The sequence below is a fragment of the Ruditapes philippinarum genome, unplaced genomic scaffold, assembly GCF_026571515.1.
Source record: "Ruditapes philippinarum isolate M1 unplaced genomic scaffold, ASM2657151v2 ctg13368_1_1_1_1, whole genome shotgun sequence".
Taxonomy (NCBI): Eukaryota; Metazoa; Mollusca; class Bivalvia; order Venerida; family Veneridae; genus Ruditapes; species Ruditapes philippinarum.
Window position 1 is genome coordinate 15925 of NW_026863212.1, and position 22471 is coordinate 38395.

Below are 22471 nucleotides of genomic sequence, written 5' to 3' on the forward strand. Positions count from 1 at the left end.
ATCTGTCATGCTCTAAAAACATTATTGAACATTTTAAATTTTAAAGTTATGTTGGGTCTTTCTAAAGATTGAAAATTTTCTTGTTTCTGGGTCAAAATGTGTCTTTAACATTCAGTCAGGACAGAAAGACAGAAAAAGTTGCTGTAGCGTAGTGTAACCATGGTCTCATCTGCATGGTCTCCTGATCACAGCACACGATACAGATCACTAGTACCACAAAATAATCGACGGAAATGTAGCTACAGATTGTTTAATTTTTTTTAACAATGTAAAGTTACCATAAGGTTACTCTATATGGTCATTATTCAAGTTGTTTGAAAATCATGATATTCATTTTACTTTATTTTTAGATAATGGAATTTACAATATTGTCGGCAGTTTGTTTTTTACATCGGTGATTAACAATAGGAATACTCGGTGATGAATTTTACTGCAAGGAATAACGTTATAGTCACTTGTGTCTCCCACTTCATTTTCTGTTATAATATGAGTATTTAGATATTTTGTCGCGTCTTGTCTATACATTCTATCCCCAATTTCTGTCTATAGTTCTATCGAAAAGTGTATATCTATGTATTAACTGATGGGTTGTTGACTCTAATGAATGTGCATGCAAGACGACATATTGAAATCTTATCAAATAATGACGTCACAGTGGAAAACGCCCTCTTACATGACAAAAAATATACTAAAAATAGGTCTCATAAACTGCCAAAAGAAAGCGTGAGTAGTTCCTGGTTATTACGTTACCATCAGACAATAGCCGATGTTAAACGATTCATCAAAGTCCGTATTTTCACATTTAATTGATTATCAACATTTAGTGATCACTGCCGTATGAACACATCAATCTATGGATGCGTTTTATTTGATCGTACTTTTCTTAAAATAAAACCTGAAATTTAATCGGCAGAATAACAGATTTTATTATATACTTATAAATGAAATATTGAGAAATATTGATGAAATAAAATGCGTATTTTCATTTTCCGTATTTTCACTGTAAAAATTTATTTTTCACTGCGGTGAAACATATTTTCCGTATTTTCACTGGTGTCTTGCCGGACTACTTTCTTTTAATTTCTGCCAGTACACAAAATTTAAGGGAAAGTCCTTCAAATTTTATAGCAAAAAAGAGAAAAATGTATATAATAAACAGAAAATTCAATTTTTTTCTATAAATACATGATTTATTTTCATCTTGTGGCATGAAAATTACCATATTTCACTCGTGGCTACCGCCACTCATGAAATATTTATTTTCATACCACTTGATGAAAATAAATCATGTATTTACAGAAAAAACTTGAATATCCTCTATATATGCATTTGATTTGTTGAGAATGCGTCAAAACAGGGGAGTGTGAAATTACCTCTAAATTATAAAAAAGATGTCATGTACCATGCACTTTTGGTTAGAAGTGAACTTAAATAAAATTTACATATATTTGACTCATTTAAATCGATGCACCTTATTAATATATAATTGAAATGGCTTTTAACTTAATATTTAATTTCTGTATCATACACTATTCACATATCATTTATAATAAACAACTAGAATGTTTAGATAATGTATAAATATCATGAGATAATAAATCAATACGATTTTGTGCTTTAGTATTAACAATTTCTCCAAAGTGGATAATATCTGCTCTATTTTTGATAATAAGAATGAAATAAAGATGTAGAAGTAACTGTACCATATCAAGTATCTGTCATTATTTACAGGAATTTCGGATTTTTCCTGGAACTGGGTTACCTAAAGCTCAAACAATTACTTTTCCCAGACCAATCAAAACCAGATACGTAAAATTAAATGAACTAGCAAATCCACCAATTAAACGACGACAACTAAGTTTCACGTTTTACGGTTGTAAATTGACAAGTAAGTATGAAGGTAAATGGATCACTTTCTTTTGACAAATTGAATAATTAATGCAAACATTTCGAATGAAGCTAAAATTTCACCATGAAGATGGTCATATTTTCACTTTTCTTGTTGCTATTTACTAAGTTACTTATCATTTGGTTTTGGTATCTTTATGGTAAATGTATATAACAGAGAACTAATCTGTTTTATAAACAGGTATCATTGACTTTACCAGCAACGGTTTATCTGAAATGTTACCTCTACATCAGGAATTGCGATCCGGAAACTCATCTTTCATTAGTAATACAAGTGTTGAGAAATGTAAACATCTTTGTAAATCTAAAAAAGCTTGTAGTGTTGCCAGTATCAATGAAGAGAAAAAATGTTATCACTACATGAATACTGAACTTGGGATATGGAAAACTAGTAAGATTACAAGCGGCAGTAAGTGGTTTGCCAAGCTACAAAACAATGGTATGTCATTATTTCCTCAAGAAATAATTTATCATTTTTCATCCGTCCAATATAAGCGGTTGAAATGTCTGTGGCAGTATTACTACTATTTCTACAAAGTTTTTTCGTCCATCTTTTGCTATTTGGTATTAAATTATCTATTCTGATTGCTTAGGACAGGCAATATACTGATATAAATGGCCAAATCAATTCACTTGTATATATGTCACCGAACAGTGACAATAATATAAACATGCTTTTCTGATATATTTATTCGCATTCGTTGAAAATGTAAAGTTGCATTTCTAATCGGCTCAAACGATACAAAAGATGAGAGGGTTTTTCTTTGGAAATATGTTAAGGATAAATAGTTTACGTAATAAGGGTGCGGTTACTGGGAATTCTGGGGATAAACAATGCTTTCACTTGAAATAGCGCGCTAAAAGTTTACTTAAGGGTAGAAAAATAAAATTGAAACAAACTTATTAAGTAATTTTAATAAATAAGATCAAATATATGAATTTGCATTGGTAATTTTCAACGGTAAATTTACTATTCAATATCAATATAACAACAACGTAACTCGAGGTATAACATGTTGTACATATATTTCGAAGGCTGCATATCATCACGATAGGAAAAATGATTATAAGCTGGAAATAATTCAAAAAAATAAAATAATATAAAATTACTCAGCATGGCTGTACGCAACCCTCGAGTATGACAAATAGCCTCGCGCTACAGTGCTCAAAAACTGTAGTTTATAATTGCTCTATATTGCATTCAATTGAAGCATAAAGATTTGACCATATTTAAATTGAACTGATGACATCATTTTAACATTTGTGCTTCACGCAAAATTGCATTTTAATGCAGTTCTGTTAGTGGAAATCATACCAGAATTTTGATTTTTTCCCGTATATTTTTATCGTTTTAGCAAGTGAATTATCTTCTTGCTATCAACATTTTTTCTTGTTAACACAGTATCTATGGTATCCTTTCCGAGGGCTTACCAGAAAGAATCGTTTTTTGGAAACGTACAGTACGTAGATGGCGTCTCTATAATAACATCACTCAGTTACCCTCTAACGGCAATTTTAGACAATGATATTCTATGGATTGTTAATTTTGCACCAGGACGGTTTGCCAAATTTGTTTTCACAAATGTTTCACTATCTGAGGTATGCGTTCGATTTTTTATCACTAACACATTAGGTTCTAAAACCATTCCAATATAAGTTAGTAAATTCATTATTTTATAATTTGTAAGATTAACGTTTTTGAGTTAAGATTAACGTTTTTGAGTTAATATTGGCTTCTTAACTTATTTTGAGCTTGTATCACTTTATAGTCAATTTCGTTTTGTAAGTAAACATTTAAATGCAACTTATCTGTTATTGAATATCGGAAAATGTTAAATTACAATTTGTTGTCATGTAACTGACTACGTTAACGCGGTGTTGTTCTTACAAAACTCTGCTGTTGTGTAACCCATTGTTTTATTTTTGGACTTTTAAAAGTTCTCAAATCCTACTGTAATTGAAAATTTGATTTGTTAGTTCATTTTACATGATTTTCATTACAACTTTATGCCGTGATGTAAGTATAGTTTCTAAATGATAATTTACTGGTAAGGTAAAGTTATTTTGTTTAAAAATTGCTACGTTATATATTTTATTTTACGCAGTGTGAATTCATTGTAAAAACATCGAAAGATGGTAACAAAGGATTTAGCATTGACGCGCGGTACAACGATAATGTATTTGTATTAGAAACAGATAAAAACCTGTTGTTCTTATCAGCAATGCCAACGACAACGACAATGACACCAAAGATAAAATTCCGGGCAATTGTTACTGCTGAGGGTAAATTTGATATAATAATTACTTATTTTCTTTTTTGAAAGAACTTGTAGCATTATATTAACTATTGTTATAGGCGAGATGTAAACTAGAGTAGATCTTTTTCTGTCACATTGATTGAATTTATAAAATTATAATTAAATCAAGTCATGACACCTAAGCGGTCAGTATCCTACTCTTTAGTAAATCTGCACATGAAAGTGAGTTAAAAGCATTTCATGCAGGTTACTAATAGCGTTTCAAAAAGTTTACACAGTTTTATCAAGATCTGGTTACACATAAGGCATGCCAAAACAAAGATTATTTAATTTGGAAGTATTCATTTTTATTGTGCCCCAACACAAAGGGGGAATTTTGATTTACCCTTGTCCGTCCCTCCGTCCGTCCGTCCGGGCGAACATCCAATGGTCTATAAGCTTCATTCCGTCCATAATTTTAGTTAAAACAAGAAGACAATCTTATAAACCTACTGGTTCATTTGGTAATTTTACTGGTTTATGGGGAAAATGCCATATAAAGATCAAAGAAAAATCACATTAACACCTAATGTTGACATGCCGTCCTTCTGTCCGTCCGTTCTCTTTTGTAACGCACGTAGCTTAAAATTTATTTGACCAAGAGTCATGAAACCTTACGGGAAAGTTGATAAGCATGTGCAGTTGTGCACATTGGTATTTTCTAGTGGATATATTTAGTATTTTTAAAGTAATTGTCCTTAACTTAGTAAAGAATCGTAATTTTCATATGTGTCGCACGTAGCTCAAAAAGTGTCATGAAACCTTACAGGAATGGTGCTAAGTATGTAAAGTTGTGCAACTAGTTATTTTTGTATTGATATATTTGGTCTTTTTGGAGTTATTGCCCTTGACTAAGTTTCGCAATTTTCAACTTGTGTGCACATAGTTAAAAAAGTATTTAACCTAGTCATGAAACTTGAAAGTAATGTTGATCAGCATGTGCAGTTGTGCATCTGTGTATTTTCTTTTAGATTTATTAAGTAAATTTAGAGTAATTGTCCTTGACTTAGTTAAAATTGGCAATTTTCAATTTGTGTCATATGTAGATTAAACTGTATTTGACATAGGGCCATTAAGTTTTACCGGAATAATGATCAGCATGTGCAGTTTTGCATCAGGGGTTTCGCTTGTGAATTGGTCTTTTTGGAGTTATTGCCGTTGACTAAGTGAATATTTAAAATTTTCTATTTGTGTCATGCGTACCTAAAAATGTATTAATTCTAGAGTCATGAAACTTAACATGAATGTTGATCAGCATAATTATGTAGTTGTGCAAAATGGATTTTGTTTGTGGATTTATCCAGTATTTGACTGAGTAAAAACCGTTTCATTATTTTGTGTTATTTGTTCCTTGAGTGGTTGAGTTAGAATCAATCAACTATGCGGGAATGATAATCAACATCATGTTTAAGCAATGCACATTGTTGACGTTTTTTTCAGTTTTGTTAGAATTATTGCCTTTGACTTAGTATAAATTTTCAATTTTCAACTTTATCATGCATAGCTCAAAAAGTATTTGACCTGAATGTTTACAAGAATGTTGATCAGCATGTGTATGTATGCCCCTTGGGATTAGCTTGTGTATGTGTTCAGTATTTGTAAAGATCTTTCCCTTTACTTAGTAAAAATATTTTAGTTTTCAACTTGCGGCACAAAAAAAAAAAATTTAACTTAGAGTCATAAGATTGACAATATAGTAGAGTGTCGGGGCGCCCATGTCCTATGGACAATCTGCTTTTAAATTGGACACAAAGAGCACAAGGCAGGCAACTAAAATGTAGGAGGAAAACCTAAAAACAATAATATCTGTGTAAATTACAGTTTTCTTTCATAAAACAAAGTTAAAGAAACTTTGTTGCTCTAGTTTGAATTTTCATTCTTTGCAAATATTAAACTTGTTGTACTGTTTGCCTTGTTAATTTTTTAATCAGTGATGAATGTCTTTGAAATATAATTTTATTTAATATTTCTGTGCTAGAATTATTTATTTTAAAGACAATCTGCAAAAAGACTTAGATTTACCATCACTTGGCCTTAGGAAAGTGACTCTGTTCCCGTTCTGGATTTCTTTATTTAGGGACTTTTTCTATTTGAAGTGATCTTCATATTTTGTCTTTATTTCCTCACTCTTTTACCGAGAAAAAATAAAAAAAAGTTATAAGTTACCTATTAGGATTCTGACTCATTGTATCAATATCAGAAGACTGACATAGTAATGATCTTATTTGCCAATACCGAGCATTGTCATATAGTCGCTTAATTTAACTGTCTGCAAAATTGTAGACTTCGAAATATCACATTTGAAATTGTACGAATCGGATATATATACATCTGGCCAATGTAGTTAATATAAAGACGAAAGAAAGGGCTTTGAATTTTAACTTTTTTATTTTTTAAGTTTATTACTCTTTTTGTGGGGAATGAATGATAAACAGATGTATGTTTAAACGCTCCACTATTTTCCGCTTGCTTGCACAACTTTTTTGAAAAAAAAAGTTTTAGCGAACTTAGCAACTGGAAGCAGGCAGGAATGTTTTTATAGTTTTGTGGATACGACGCAGTCCATATTGCTTTATCCATTTTTCTTTATCTTCAAATCAATGATATACTTGTTTCAGAGTTAACTTTAAACTTCGAAATATACATTTGCATCATTTATTTAAATTTCATTAATAGGAGATGTTTATTTTCCAAAAAATAATGATTTGAACGAAATGATACGGCGCAGTTTAAAAAGAAAGTATGATACGACGCAGTTAAAAATTCATTGTAAGCTAAATAATGGTTCAGCTGTTAAAACATGCGCTAAGTATGCTAGTTACAACATTTATTGTTTGCGAATAGTTTATCATAATGAATGCGCAAAAGTCATCTTGTATACAACTTAAGTCAATAGGTCACTTACTGGTTCCACGAAATGGAAAATGTATTAACATTCTATTAAGGCTTTATTTTTTTCAGTCTGGTTTAAAGCACTTGTGATAAGCATCTACAAATTCAGAAAAAAATGTATCAAATTCTAAATACATTGAAACAGTGATCGCACACCCATATGACAACGTGTTATAGTAGTGCCTTAACATGCCTGATAACTTGTTATTGTGAGTTCGAAACGAATGGGGGAGGTTATAATTACAATTAAAAAAAAAACGTATCTTGCTATCGCTAGAGATGTATCCGCAAATTGCATGTCTTGTTACTATAAACAACAATTTCCAACAATTTCTTTATTACCAAGGTCTTTAACGCGCCGATTTAATTATATTCATTTTCTTTATAATCGGTGAGAACATATGAAACTAAAATTAGTATTTAAATCAGTATTTGAAATGAAGTATTATTTATCTCTTAAATCAACATTTAATTGTTATTATTCTATTATATAGTTAAGCTACGATATTTTTTGCAAATAAAGGTAACTATGCGTTTACCGCTGATTTTGTCGTTTTGCATTTCTTTATCGCCGATGAGAACAGACGAAATACATTTTCTAAAAAAATTAATTAGATATTTGAAATATAGTATCATTCTTTTCCATAATAAACTTTGAATATTCAATATCGAGATATAAATGGTAAAGAGTACAACTTATTTTGTCACGTAGGTGTACGTTTTGAAAAGGCATTTTACGCTTGGCACCGTTAAACTTGATGCTATGGAGGCTATTCGTTGCCAAAAGTCCAGCCTTGTTGATCTCAGTTGAACAGTTTGTTAATGGAAAAAATACAATTGTATTTCTTTGTATGTAAACTCCAATGTTGCATACTTGGATTGAGTTTGCCGATTTAACATTGTAAACATGCATTTCAACAAAATACATTTTGTTAAACGACAAAACATTAACTGATAGTAGCAATACCAAGTGTTCGAATACTCAAAACAGAAGTTACATTCTTAGTTTTACATTGTCGAACCATCATGATTCAGGTCAGCATAATCCAGCTTTACACGTTTTTCAATAGGAGATATAATAAGCTCCGCCCATTTTCCCGCCCACTAAATCATCGTAAATAAACGTATTTTTCGCTCATTTTCGGTATTTGCCATCGCGACAAGAAGCGGCGTAGTTTCCGTTTATCATACATTTTAGGTGTTTAGTTACTAAACATAATTCACTTGCATGATTGCCTACAATCAACATCAGCAGACTTTAAAGGAATATAGGCATATAAGTTTTAAAACGTTGTAGACGCCACATTTCCTGGAAAACGAACTTAAAAAAACCCCCCAAAAACACCAGGTTACATACTGTCTGAGGTTAAATATTTTTCAAGGAAGTGAAAACTATTGAAAAGACTATATTCAACGACAAATAAATTTTACAAATGGTATTCCAATTTGCATAGGAATGAGTAACATTTACAGTTAAGCTGCTACCTTACCACTTTCAAATTTTCAAGTCAACATCTGATAGAGATTTTGATACGACTAATTACTAATACAGACCAAATTCTGGCTGTTGTCCTTCCTAGTAGAACTATTATATTAGTAACCTTAATTCTAGCGTATGACTTGACAAGAAAACTTTTAACAATACAATGTAGGAAAATTATATCCAAAGTTGTATGTACCCTTCCGTACATAACTTTTAATTTTTACCATATATTTTCCCATTTTGTTTTTCAATAGGTAAAATTTAAATGAGTCCAAATGTATGAATGTTGATTATCAATTTATGTATACCTTGTTTATTTTATCTGTTAGAAAGCCATCACTTACAAAACTTAATTATTCTGTGTAGTATTTCATGTACATAAAAGTAGATCTCTGTTTTTGATCATATAGACAGCAAATCTAGACAGCAAATCTAGGTAACAGCTAATGACAGCATGTATACACATATTTTAGAGGTGCTATTGATTCAGCACAATGCATAAAAAGACTTTAACCTACGCCAGCTTACATATATTTAACAATAAAAGACTTAATCACATCCTTTGACTCAAAATACCTCCCAATGGAGGTAAACAGAGTTGCCAGGATACACTGAATATTTATTTCAACATTAAAATGGGACGAATACACAAGTTTTGGTTATACAAAAACTTTGTATTGTTTCGTGGTTATACACTTGGTCAAACATATGAGTTTTTCTACAACCCAACATAGTCCTTTAAAGAAAGAGGGCACAGGCTTATTGTTCAGTTCTCTTTATTCGTGTTGCCAAAAGTGCCTTCCATGTATCGCATTCTAGTACTATTTGCTGAAGGTAAAAGGTAAAAGAAAAGAGATATGCTTTACAGTATTGCCGTGGCTCACAAAACCCTATCCTTAATATCAATGAATAGTGGTGTGTGTCATTTTATATGGGAAACATTTCCTTATGTTATTTTACCAGCAAGAGTTACCTCTCTATATATTCTGCTTTCGTGAAATTGGCTCCGCCTATTAATTTTCGTCTATTTCCGTGATAATTCCATATGCGGAAGTTGCAAAATCGTTTACTAATGTTAATCGCGTTAGAATGTAAAAGGAAAGTGTGGTGTTGTAAACCTGAGTGTGTCAAGTTGATGCAGTTACATTCTCAACGTCGTGATGCACAGCATTAAACGTACTGTGTACGTTCTATCGTTTACATTTCTACATGTCGCAAATTTGAAGTTATACATTTATAAATACAGTTTGCAATTTATCTAAGTTGCACGTTAACAGCTTTCAATTTATCAAATCGAGATAATCAAAATGCTTAATACCAGTGCAGTATGTAACTCTCGGATCGACAATTAGATTTTTGTATACATTGTTTTTTGCAATGTATACAGAGTTATAAGCTATATACAGGTTAATGCGTTACCGAACAACAGAAACTAGTTCTTAATTCTGCAGTAGCGTTACATTCCGACTACACATTTTTAAAATAGTGTTTGCAAAGTTGTTTAAATGCTTTGGAAGTTCAAAATCGTTCATTTTCATGCAGTAATAGACTATACATTCCTTTAAAAACAAAAAATAACAGTTCATTGATAAAATCGTAGTTTATACCTACGCGTTTAACTTCGCATATACGCATGCGCTTGCTAGCATGAATGAATACATCGTAAATATAGTAAAGTCGTCAGAATTATATAAATGGGACGAAACATCTCAGATAACATTCCTGATTTACATTTATGCAATAAAATTGCCCTAAAATGTTTTACAAAATGAGTATGGAGCTCCGTAACAAAATTTACCAGCGTTTACCGGAAATGTTTGTTTTTATAAAAAAAAACTGGCAATTATCGTGGCTTCGAAAAATAGAAATTTCGTAAGCTATTCTTTTGAATACCTTTTTTACACATGATTTTCCTTTCACTGTTGTACACCTTAGATTTTTGAACAAAAAATATGTTTCGAAATTCAGCGAAGATTGCCTGATTTAGTACGGGTAAAAATAAGATTCGGCCGCTCGACCGTTCGACCCATAACAATTCGTCGAACTTGGAATATTGACGATTAAGCCAGAGCACGGAGTTAAATATAGGCATATGTGGCCAGATTCGACGATAAGAAATAATCATTTGAAACTAACTGTAAATCAGTGTAAGCATTAAGAAATAAATACATAAAATAAAATAGGAATTATTTTAATCTGCTTATATTAATGGGTGCATGGAATTACCGAAAAACACCGAAAAACACCAAAAAATACCGAAAACACTTAAAACACAAAGAAATATTAAGGCTGTGATTAAATTCAGCAATATAAACAATGTTTGATGGTTATTTGATGAAATGGGTTTTTGATGGTTATTTTATTTATTGTTGGACTCTAATAATCAATTACTGACAGTTTTAAAGGAAAGTTTGCATGTTCCGTGAAGCGCACTTTTAATTTAGGCTTATTGATTTTGATTTGGCCGTTATATAGATTAATATAAATCCGTTATATATATGATTATTTATTCCATGTGTTTAATTAACAAAAAATGATTAAATGATTTACTTTCATACAAATAAAACAACAAATCATAAGCATAAAAACGAGACGTTAATTATAACTTAAATATTCATTATTATTTAATCATAAATATAACTTTTCGTACACATATACAACGGATGTACTTTGAATAATTATGCGTCATGTAACTTTGACACTTTTATCAAGATGACAACGCTTGTATTTCCATCGTATTCTTTTTTTTTTTTGGACAAAATAGTGGAGCATTAAAAGTGGACAAATGCGGATTCTTATTTAAAATACCGGTTTAAAGATACAAAATAATATACACATTTTCGACTTTCATATAATTTTGCAAAAATGCCGTACGGCTAGACAATATAATGTGCCCTGGCTAGCCGTACGTGACTCACTTATGGCTAGACCTTTTTGCTAGCCGTACGGGCCTGTACGGCTAGCCACTTCCTTTGATGAAATGGGTTCAGTTTTAAATCGATGATATATACAATTGGTATAATTCCAACAAAATAAGTTTTATCTCCTTTTTTTCTATCCTTTAAATGATTAAAATTTACTTTCCTTTTCAGTCAGTATAAATTAGAAAATGAAATGGGTTCAATAATATCAGTTTTAAATCGATGATATATACAATTATTATATGTTACGAGCCAGGCGTAACGAGAAAGAAAAGCCAGCAACAAACTTGTAACAATAACAAATTTATTACAGAAAAATTATTAAAGTAAAAATAAAATAACAAATTATCTTTACAAATACCTGAAGTCCAAATAAAAATTACAAATGTCTAGTCTGATCCTGGAATGATCCTTTTTTAATAGCACAGTTAAATCCAAGTTAAATCCAAGAACACTTTAGAATAAATTCCCACAATAAAATCCACAAGAATAATTAATAATCCAAGCTCCAATAAATCACTTAATTTCCAAGTTGAATAATACTCCAAATATATTGATGACTTAAAAGATCACTGATGACTAAAAAGGTAACTGATGACTTAAAGATAAAAGTAATGAAAAATGTCAATCTATATATATTAACTAAGAAAATTCCAGAAAGGTCTATTATGTTCTCAAGTAATCATAATCTAGCAACTTCAACAATAAAGAACATTCCAGAAGTTTCTATCTAAATATAATGCATGAGTTTTCCACAACAGTTAAGAACGTTCTAGTACATACATGTAGTTTATGTTCTAAAAATAGAACAATGACAATATTGGAAATACCAACTGGTCAGATATAATCTATATACATGTAATATGTTGCATACATAACATATAATTCCAACAAAATAAGTTTTATCTACTTTTTCTATCCTTTAAATGATTAAAATTTACTTTCTTTTTGCAACCAGTGTAAATTAGAGAATGAAATGGGTTCAATAATATCAGTTTTAAATTGATGTTATATACAATTGGTATAATTACAACAAAACTAGTTTTATCTACTTTTTTCTATCCTTTAAATGATTAAAATTTACTTTCTTTTCGCAACCATTGTAAATTAGAGAATGATTCTATTCTGTATTTAATGCGTTATGAAAGTGTTTTTCGGCAAAGTAACAGTCCAGCGTAAAAAAAACACGGAAAAGCCGAAAAAACATTTCTACGGGCGTTTAAATAGTCGTAGTTAAAACAAGAGCCGCCATTGATTTTTTTCAACCTTTTGAATGAATAACTATTACTTTCTTTTGTTACTGGGCAATGGAAAATGTCAATGATATTATTTTTATAAATACGGTATGAAAGTGTTTTTCGGATACTTAACGGTCTAGCGTCAAAAACATGGAAAGCCAAAAAAAAATAATAATAACACACACAAAAAAAAATCACAATTTACTGGCGATGAAATGGTCATTTTTTTAAAATAACTATTAAATAAATTTTTCAACTGTCTAAATGAATGATTATAACATTATATTTGTATTATATTAAGTGCTGCTAAATACATTTTTCAACCGTTTAAATGAATAACTATTACATAAAATTTATTACTTTTGTAAAATGTCAGTTATTTTTTGTAATAAGTACAGTATAAAAAAGTCAGTGGTGAAACTAGGTTGGCTAAGGTCGAGGTTTTAGATTGTTGAATTTCGGCCATCCATCTTATGTCAAGTCTGGTCTGTCCACATTTAGCATCGTCGGATAGTCCCACGGCCGAACCATTTACATTTATCAGTTATGTCATGTTAAATGTTAATCAACCATGTGTATCCGACGATGAAATTATAGTTGTTAACAATCTGCTGGTTATTTAGTTTTTTAACACTCTTATGGTCAAACTTTTGTCCAAATTGTCACACAACATCGTAAGAATGTGTGTGACAGGTTTTGCTCGAGTTTGAACATGGATCACCTTGGTTGAAAATCAGAAGTAGGTCACAGTAGCCAAAAAGTAGAAAAAATGTTTTAGCTCAATGGTTCATCTAAAGTTAAGAAGTTGGTAACACGTACAGCCTGATTATGGAACCCTTGTTAACTTTCTGTCAAATATAAATGAATTTCTTGGAAAGGTTGTATATGAAGACTATATGTAACAATTATTGAATAATGAAAATTATACAGTACATTTGAATTGTTTTGATTATAGATTTAATTATTATTAATAAACGATAAAGTAATGCATTTGAAAATTAATGTGTAGAGAATAGTACAACACACCGGAATATATGCATTAATGCATCAAAGTACAGTACATAGACGTACTATAATTTGGAAATTAAGTCTTGTAGGATAATTCAATTAATGATTTTGTAAAGAGTTCAAGCCATATCATGTATTTTATTGGATAGCATCACTGGAGACTCAATATGACTGTTTCAATATACTATACTGCAGTCCATTTAACGGGTGTTTCAAAAAATGATTTCTTTATTGCTCATATATCAGCTTGCCTAGTAATACACAGATGGAACATCACATCTTCCTGGTCTCATAAATAATTTTGGAAGAAAAAAGCCACGGTGCATGTGAGTCACTTGTTAGGGACATTGACCTTGGTCAGAAGATGAACCCTATTGTTTTCGAGGTCAGTGATTAAAATCAACATGGCTTTGATGGCAAAAATGGATTATATTATCAAGCAATGTATACTTCAGTACTTTCAGTGCTTTGATTACTAATCTGTTTAGTAGAACCGACGTATACATTGTCAAGATAAAGGCTGGATTTTTGGCAACGAATAGCCTCTATATGATACAGGTATATGCAAGGCATGGATTGTTTTCGGTGTATTGTAGAATATTTTCAAAGATTTACGTTAGATTAACGCATTGAGATTACCATAGACTTAAATTAAATACATTCCTTAAATTTGAGCATTTATACTAAAGTGTTTTTGTTCTTTGATAATGAATTGCCTGACACATAAACAATATCTTTTCAGAAAATGACTTCAAAGGGACCACCTCCTGTTTATATTCAACTTTTCTCTTCTCTCCACACCACTGACACATTTTTATATTTTTTATATATTTTTATAATGTTAATGTCAAAAGCAAAAGTGTTCTTATAGAGCAAGAAAATATTTCATTTCAACAAAAACAAAATAAATGTTATTTTCTTTATAATTATTAATTCAAATATTTGTAATCTTAAAACCTCATACCAGAAGCTTATTAAAACGATGCTTATTTGTACAACTGACATAAGACAAAAATTCACAAATTTTGTTGAAACAATTATTCACTCATGTGTGTCCGATCGAGGCCGTGTTTACTTAGAGCGTAGCTAGCCAATATGAATTTGTTATTCGAGTTCATAAACATCTTTATCTTTGCCAAAAAATATAAGGTTGATATTGAACATACAGGAAAATTTAAGAAATTATATCAGATATTATAAAGAATTAAGTAAGACGTTTATGCTTATCTGAAATGTAGCTTCTGCAATGTAAACAAAACAAATATTATATTGAAAATGAAACAACGTTTTAAGTCTCTAAATACTCAAATGAAACAGAGCATTGCTTTAAATCGTGAATGATCTTTTTGTCATCAAGCACAAGTGATTCATTCAGTAAAATAGACATATATATTGCAAAAATTATCCCTTTTTGAAAAGGCTACCAAAAACTAAACTGCATCGTATCATATTTTCTATTCAAATGCGTCATACCGTGTCGTATAAGTCATTTTTGTCTTGGAAAATAAACATCTTTTTTAATGAAGTTTAATGAATGATGCAAAATTATATTTGAAGTTTATCGTAAACTCTGAAACGAGCATTAAATAGATTAGAAGTAAAATAAAAACAATGGATAAAGCAATATGAACTACGTCGTACCCACAAAACGTCATAAAATATATGGTCGACCTCGAGTTTCGAGTTCATTTTAACTTTTGTTTAACACAAATAGTTGTGCAAGCAACATACACCGAACGAAACGGAAAACAGTGAAGCGTTTTTAAAAATATATAATTTATCTGGTTTTCAATCATTTCTAACAAAAAGAGTTATTAACAAACATACCTTTTTGTTCTTACATGGCGACGTTTGTTTACATTTGGTAAGATACGACGCAGTTCTGATTTCCAGTCTTGAAAAAACTTTACAGTTTTAGCTATCTACTTAGATTCCAAATGATCCGTCCAGTTGTTTCCTGGTCGAAATCTATATGTCAGTAGAAATGTTTTTATTCAAATGTAATGAATTATGACATTATATATTTTACCAAACAAACTAACCAAAAAAATATTTTTTGTTTATTATCTTCCAGACACTCCAGCCTGCTTTTCACTAGATTTAAATGGACTCTCTCTAATATAAGACAAGAGCTGTGCAATAAACCAAGTATGTTTCTTACATCCCTTTCTTATTTATATCATCCGTTAAAGTCGGAAGAATTTGCAATTCAAGCCGGAAAACATCAAACCATTGACATCATCTTCATCGATTTCTGCATTGCGTGTTTTAGATATGAAGGGTCCGGTAAGTTCATTCTAATATACAAATCTATGTTTGTTGTTGTCATTGTTTTTATTTTGTATAAATGAATCAAGATGGGGTTTTGTGTGTAAAGTAAATGTATATTGTTAACACAGTAACTGTTTATGTCCAATTTGTCCCTATTATTAACTTAATACAACAGTAATTAAATGTTTGAATATTTATATATTTTCTGTCTAAGCTTTGCAAAAGATGGCAATATACCAAAATTCTTTACTGGTATCTACAGTCCTTTGCGTCCTATTTCATAAGACTATTTAAATATTTAAATATTACTCCAAAAGTTATTTCTATCTCGAAGTCAAATGGTAGCCTAATGTGTATCTTCTTTGGTCCATTTTATAAATAGTATAATCTGTAGTAAATCCTTTAAGCAGTCTTTTTTTTTTTCGTTAACGAGTTCCATTTGTTACTAATAAATGGCAAAACAGTTCTTTAGGTTGTTTCAGTGATAACCAATTAACGTTATTTCTCCTCCCTACCTGATACAATTTTACTCCGTACAGTATACACATGTTAGTCACATGAACTTGCAGGTTTGTAACGATCAGATTGATTCTGATAAACTTCTTCAATCTTTGAGCTTTTTTTCAATATTTTCTGCGTAAGGTTAGAAGAACAAATGGATATTTACGGAGATTCACTGCCTTTCTTTTATAATAATAAAACTTCCGATTAGGGTTATTTTGTGATAAGTCAATTGCAACTTCACTTCTTTGTGTTTTAGCCAAATATTGGGCTTCATTTCCAACAAAAGTTTATTGTTACACAGTAATGTAACGAGTTTTACGATTAACGATGGAATTTATGCAAGCCAGTCGCATTTTTGGTGGCTTTTATCTGTATCGATTGTTTTACTTTCTATTCAACATTCATTTTACTACCATTCTCTTCTATCAGAGTTAAGATAAAAACAAGAATGCATTTGTGAAAAATGCTATGCCATCGCATTAATACAACACTAAATAGTAATGTAGGAGCATAATTTATTTTTTTGTTTCGATACAATTGAAGATTGTCATAATGCATAGAATACTGACCTATCTTATTCTTCTTATCAGATTAGTGGTTAAATTTATTATTATTCAAATAAAAGATCAGAGTAGAAATCTATCAATGCAATTGAGTCTAATGCATTTGGTGGTGAGGGTCATATTTTACTTGGCCAAAATTTAAAAACTGTACATCAAAGGTCAACACAGTAAGACAATTTGTAAAAAATCTAGGCCAGTTGATATCAAAGTTGATTTAACATCTGAATCAGTGCACATGATTCAAATTTCATAGCTGCACATCAAAGGACGAGAAAGTAGGCCACATCATCATAATATGGGTCACTTCATATCAAAGTTTTAATTTTAAAAGTTAAACTGTGAACATTGTCCAAATTTCATGGCTGTACATCAAATGACAAGAAAGAAGGTTACTGTCCCCTTGGGCAAGGCAAACTTTTAACCCAAGGGTTTAATACAACAATCTTGATACAGGTCCACCGAATTACATTTTATGTCAAATTTCTATACTGTAGGTTTCTCCAATTCTGAATACATTTGTTTTAGTATCTGATTTTACTATTAGAACATAATGAATATCAATGCCCCTGGGCAGGGCCAAGTTTGACACCAAGGGCAAAATTTGTACAACTTTGGTAGAGGACCTATAGCTGATATGATAAAGCAAACATCAAAGATCTAAGCCTTATTCCTTCAGACAAGAAGATTTTTAATTTTTCACTATATGTACATAGTGATAATCAATGACCCCGAGGAGGGCCAAATTTTGACATCAGGGCTATAATTTGAACAGTCTTAGTAGAGGTTAACTACACAAAGTATTATGCCAAATATCTAACCTATAGCCTCTGTTAGTTCAGTTCAAGTTTTTACTATTTACATATTAGGAAAACTATCGCCTCTGGGGCAGGACAATTTTAACACTAGGAGCATAATTTAAACAACTTTGGCAAAGGACCCTTAGATGATATTATATACAAAATATCAAAGCTCTTAGCCTTGTGCCTTTATACAAGAAGATTTTTTTTCTATATGTACAAAGTGAATGAAAACCAATGACTCCCTGGGCGGGGCCAAATTTTACCCCAGGGCTATAATTTGAACAGAGGATCACTACACAATGGTTAATGCAAAATATCTAACCTGTAGTCTTAAGTTCGTCAATTTAGAGAAGATGATTTTTACTATATACATATAAGAAAACCTATCACCCCAGGGGCGGGGCTAATTTTGATGCTAGAAAAAGTTTGAACAAATTTGGTAGAGTACCTATAGATGATAACATATACTAAATATCAAAGCTCTCAGCCTTGTACCTTTAGACAAATAAGATTTTTCATTTTTACTATATGTATATAGTGAAATTCAATGACCACCGGGGCGGGCCAATTTTGATCCCAGGGCTATAATTTTAACAATCTTGGTAGTGTTCACTACACAATGTTTCATGCAAAATGTCTTATCTTTTGACTAGCCTTTGTCAATTTCGAGAAGATGATTTTTAAGTTTTTACTATATACATAAAAGGAAAACCTATGAACCCGGGGGAGGGGCTAATTTTGATGTAACAGGCAAAATTTAAACAATTTGGGTAGAGTATCTATAGATAATATCATAAACCAAATATCAAAACTCTAAGCCTTGTACGTTCAGACAAGAAGGTATTTTAAGTTTTTACTATATGTACATACTGTATAGTGAAATCAATGACTCTCTGGGCGGGGCAAATTTTGATCAAAGGGCTATAATTTGAACAATATTGTTAGAGGTCTACCAGACAATGCCTTATGCAAAATATCTATGCTCTAGGCCTTGTGGGTCTTTAACAAGAATATTTTTTTTTTAAATTTATTCTTTAAAGTTCTTTTAGTTGCCATGCCAACCAGATTTCTGCACGGAATAAAATGCTTTGAAAAACTTTGGAAGCCCTTCACCCATGATCAATCCTGCAAAGTTAGGTTGAAATAGAACTAGTTGTTTTTCACAAGTAGATTTTTTAAGTTCACTATATAATCTATAACACATACACACGCACACGCACGCGCAGACACACGCACACACCCACACACACACCAAACACACACATGTGAATCGCTATATGCCACCGCATCGCAGATGCTGAGGTGGCCTAAAGAAACATTTGACAAATTTATTTTTATTAATATTTTCGATTTTACTATTTTTTACATGAAGATATTTTGTTTCGAAACATACACAGGAAGATTAAGTTTGGAGGAAAACGTTTTGTTTTATTTTGTTAACTTTGTTAATTTTGACAACGTATTCATTGATCTTTGAACTCAAAATTGACCAACATTATGCTAAACATTATGTCATGGTGAAATTTGTGCTTGCTGTAACGGTTCACTCTCACTCTGTCTGTCTATCTGTCTGTCTGTCTCTCTCATTTAAGGTCACTGGGACATTGACTTCTGTGCATCGGCACCTAAACCAGGGGTCTTTAACATTATAAAACGATAACTCTATGAATATTGAGACTTTGAGTCACATGAATCGCTGGGTATTAAGCGTAAATGTTTTTACAATCAAGCCTGGCTTTTACATGTCGTCGCTTAAACAAAAAGAGCCTGTTTCTTAATGATTGTGATCGTCCTATTTATAGCCTATTACCTAATTGTGACAATTGTGTTACTATAATCACCATAATAAATGTTTTGCTCGGTTGGGATTCATTTTATTTAATTTACTACAGAAACACATTGGTTTAAAAAGGTTTGGTGCACCATTAAGCAGTTCAACACGCCGCCTATGTTCCTTAGATGTACTTCTTGTATATTGCTATATGTGATGATTTTTGTCCCTTTTTGTTTTAAGTAAGTTTCATTCCCTTTTCCCTAATTTTTTAGCTCACCCGAGCTAGCTCATGGTGAGCTTTTAGGATCGTTGATTGTCCGTCGTCCGTCCACAATTGTTCGTAAACACTCTTGCGGTCACATGTTTGCCTCAATCATCATCAAACTTTGTCAGGAAACTTATCTAGTTGATAGCTCGGATGAGTTCGAACATGGGCCATCTCCAAAAAAGAGCTAGAAATAGAAAAACCTTGTTAACACTCTACTGGTCACATGTTTGCCTCAATCATCATCAAACTTTTTAAATATGGATAATCCTTGTTAACACTCTAGTGGTCACATTTTTGACTCATTTGTCATGTAACTTGGTCAGAATGTGTGTCTAGGTAACTGTGGATGAGTTCGATGGATCAAGTGAGCAATCTAGGGCGGTCATGGCCCTCTTGTTATTCAATTCTGTCCCACCAAACTCTCTCCCCTGGCCCTCTGGTCCCTTCACCTACGTTATTGTCATTGTGTTGACCTTTGAATCAATAATCTTAATTGTGATTTCTATGATTACCTATTTTGAACTATTTATTATAACACGCCGTCAGTAGTTTGCCCTTGTGTCCTCGTCTGTTTTATGCTGTGTCCTGTTCCGCTTCTGCCGGTGGTCCTTTGTTTCAATGCTGTGTTTTGGATGAGTTCATTGAATGCCAATCGTCCTTGTTTATATTTAGCTTCATATTCTGACAGCATTGAATTCGTGCAATAGAATTCAGTAATTGATTTAACAATGTATAGTCACTCCATAATATAAACCACTGTTTCCTATTTCTAATTAACCTGCTTTGAAACAGTTTTATAAGTATACCAGGAAGCAACTGAAGATGCTTAAAATTAATGTAATCTTTTTTTTCCTGTACCCGAATTGTTTTATATAATTATATCTGCTTATGGCAGATGCCTTGGGTACTAAATAAGCATTAATTTATTTATTATCAGCAGATTCAATACTTTATAAATAACAAATTGCTGTCGGGTGATAGAGGATATTGTCAACCCGAAGACTGGTAATATGCCAGTTCAAAGGTTGGCAATATCCTCTATCACCCATGTGTAATTAACTTATTATACCGAAAGGTATTGTAACAAAGTCTAGTGAAACTTTACAAAATGCTTAACATAGAGTTAATTTGCAAGAGTTATGTGCCCCAGGTGATATAAGAAATATTCCCCGAAGAATTTATCCTAGGAGTAATATTCAATTAGAACACATTACAGGCCTATGTGAGTTTTACATTGAAAGAAATATTAAGTATAATAATTCAAAATATTGAGATGTAGAGATTGTTCACATACACCTTTTTGTACAGACTCACGGATTTTAATTTTTATCAGCCGTACTTGTACAATAATATATGCAAAAAATATAAATATTATTAAATAAAGGCACGCCTCAACCACAAGGGGGATAATAAATTTATTAACTTTGCAAACATGAATATAGAAGAATTTCATTCTCAGTAAATGTATATACAGCAATTCATTTACATCAACAAAATTACACGTAAGGGTTGGGCCAAAAGTTTTTACAACATTATCGTGGGCCCTTCCTTGTTAATGATTAACATCAGTTTCATAAGGTAAAGAAAAGTTTACGTTTAAGGGGCTGTCTTTAAGTGTATTTAAATGCATCAGAATTGTAGCCACAGTTTATCCATGTCTGATTGTAAATGGGTTTCCTTGAGTCTTTGCAACTCCTAGCTCCAGCAGGTGAGGTGACTTTGACCCCAGGCCTGGTGTTGCTTAAAGTTTGTAACTACCGACGTTTGCCAAAATTATGCTTCCTGTTTTGGCGCGATATGACCTAAGTGGTGTTGGTTCGCCGTTAAACCAGTCAAAACAAAATAATCTATAATATAGTATTTTATTGCATTAAAAAAGGAAATTTTACAGAAATAAAATCAAACTTCTGGATAGAAGACCGTGGTGAAAACGCCTACATTTGCTCTACGTATCAACCGCCACAGACATACAAATCAACAGGTTCAAAGATTCATTTGCATTACAAACCTGTTAGAGATGAAAAAATAAGTTATATTGGCAAAAGAGTAGAGGACATTGAAGGATTTCGGCTGCAATATAAAATATCAGAGCATCCGTTTGTAAAGTATACTACTGAGGTGAAGAGAATTGATTCAACAGATTTAGCAGGTACATATTCAATATTTTAGCAAATATGAAGCAACGAACAATGTTTTAACTGTAAACGAAATATTTTTAAAAAAATTGATTTTAATGTGACGAATGCAAAATTTTTCTGTTTTTGGGCAAAAAAACTAAATTAAAATTTTGAAAAATTAACTTTATGGGGAAAATGATTTAATGAAAAAATTTTTTTTTAAAAAAAATTCTAAAAATTTTTTAAAATTAAGTGAGTACGATGTTTAATGTAAACTTTTTTAACAGGTAAAAATTAAAAATTTTCCAAAAACGTTTATGCATATTATTTTTCCAAAAAAAAAATAATTCTAACTGTTTTTTATCTTAGTTTGTCAAGGGTTTTTAAAAAAAATGCTACTCCTATCATCTGAAAAAAAAATTTTTAT

The 22471-nt window shown here is 31.3% G+C and overlaps 1 protein-coding gene across 1 annotated transcript; it reads left to right on the forward strand.

Annotated features, from left to right (window-relative positions):
* The first annotated feature begins 600 nt into the window (after window positions 1-600).
* On the forward strand, window positions 601-22096 carry LOC132721488 (uncharacterized). Its single transcript, XM_060705800.1, has 6 exons — window positions 601-723; window positions 1732-1888; window positions 2090-2347; window positions 3311-3507; window positions 4014-4191; window positions 21819-22096. Exons 1-6 carry the CDS (start codon window positions 601-603, stop codon window positions 22094-22096), a joined length of 1191 nt encoding a protein of 396 aa, XP_060561783.1.
* Window positions 22097-22471: the final 375 nt, after the last annotated feature.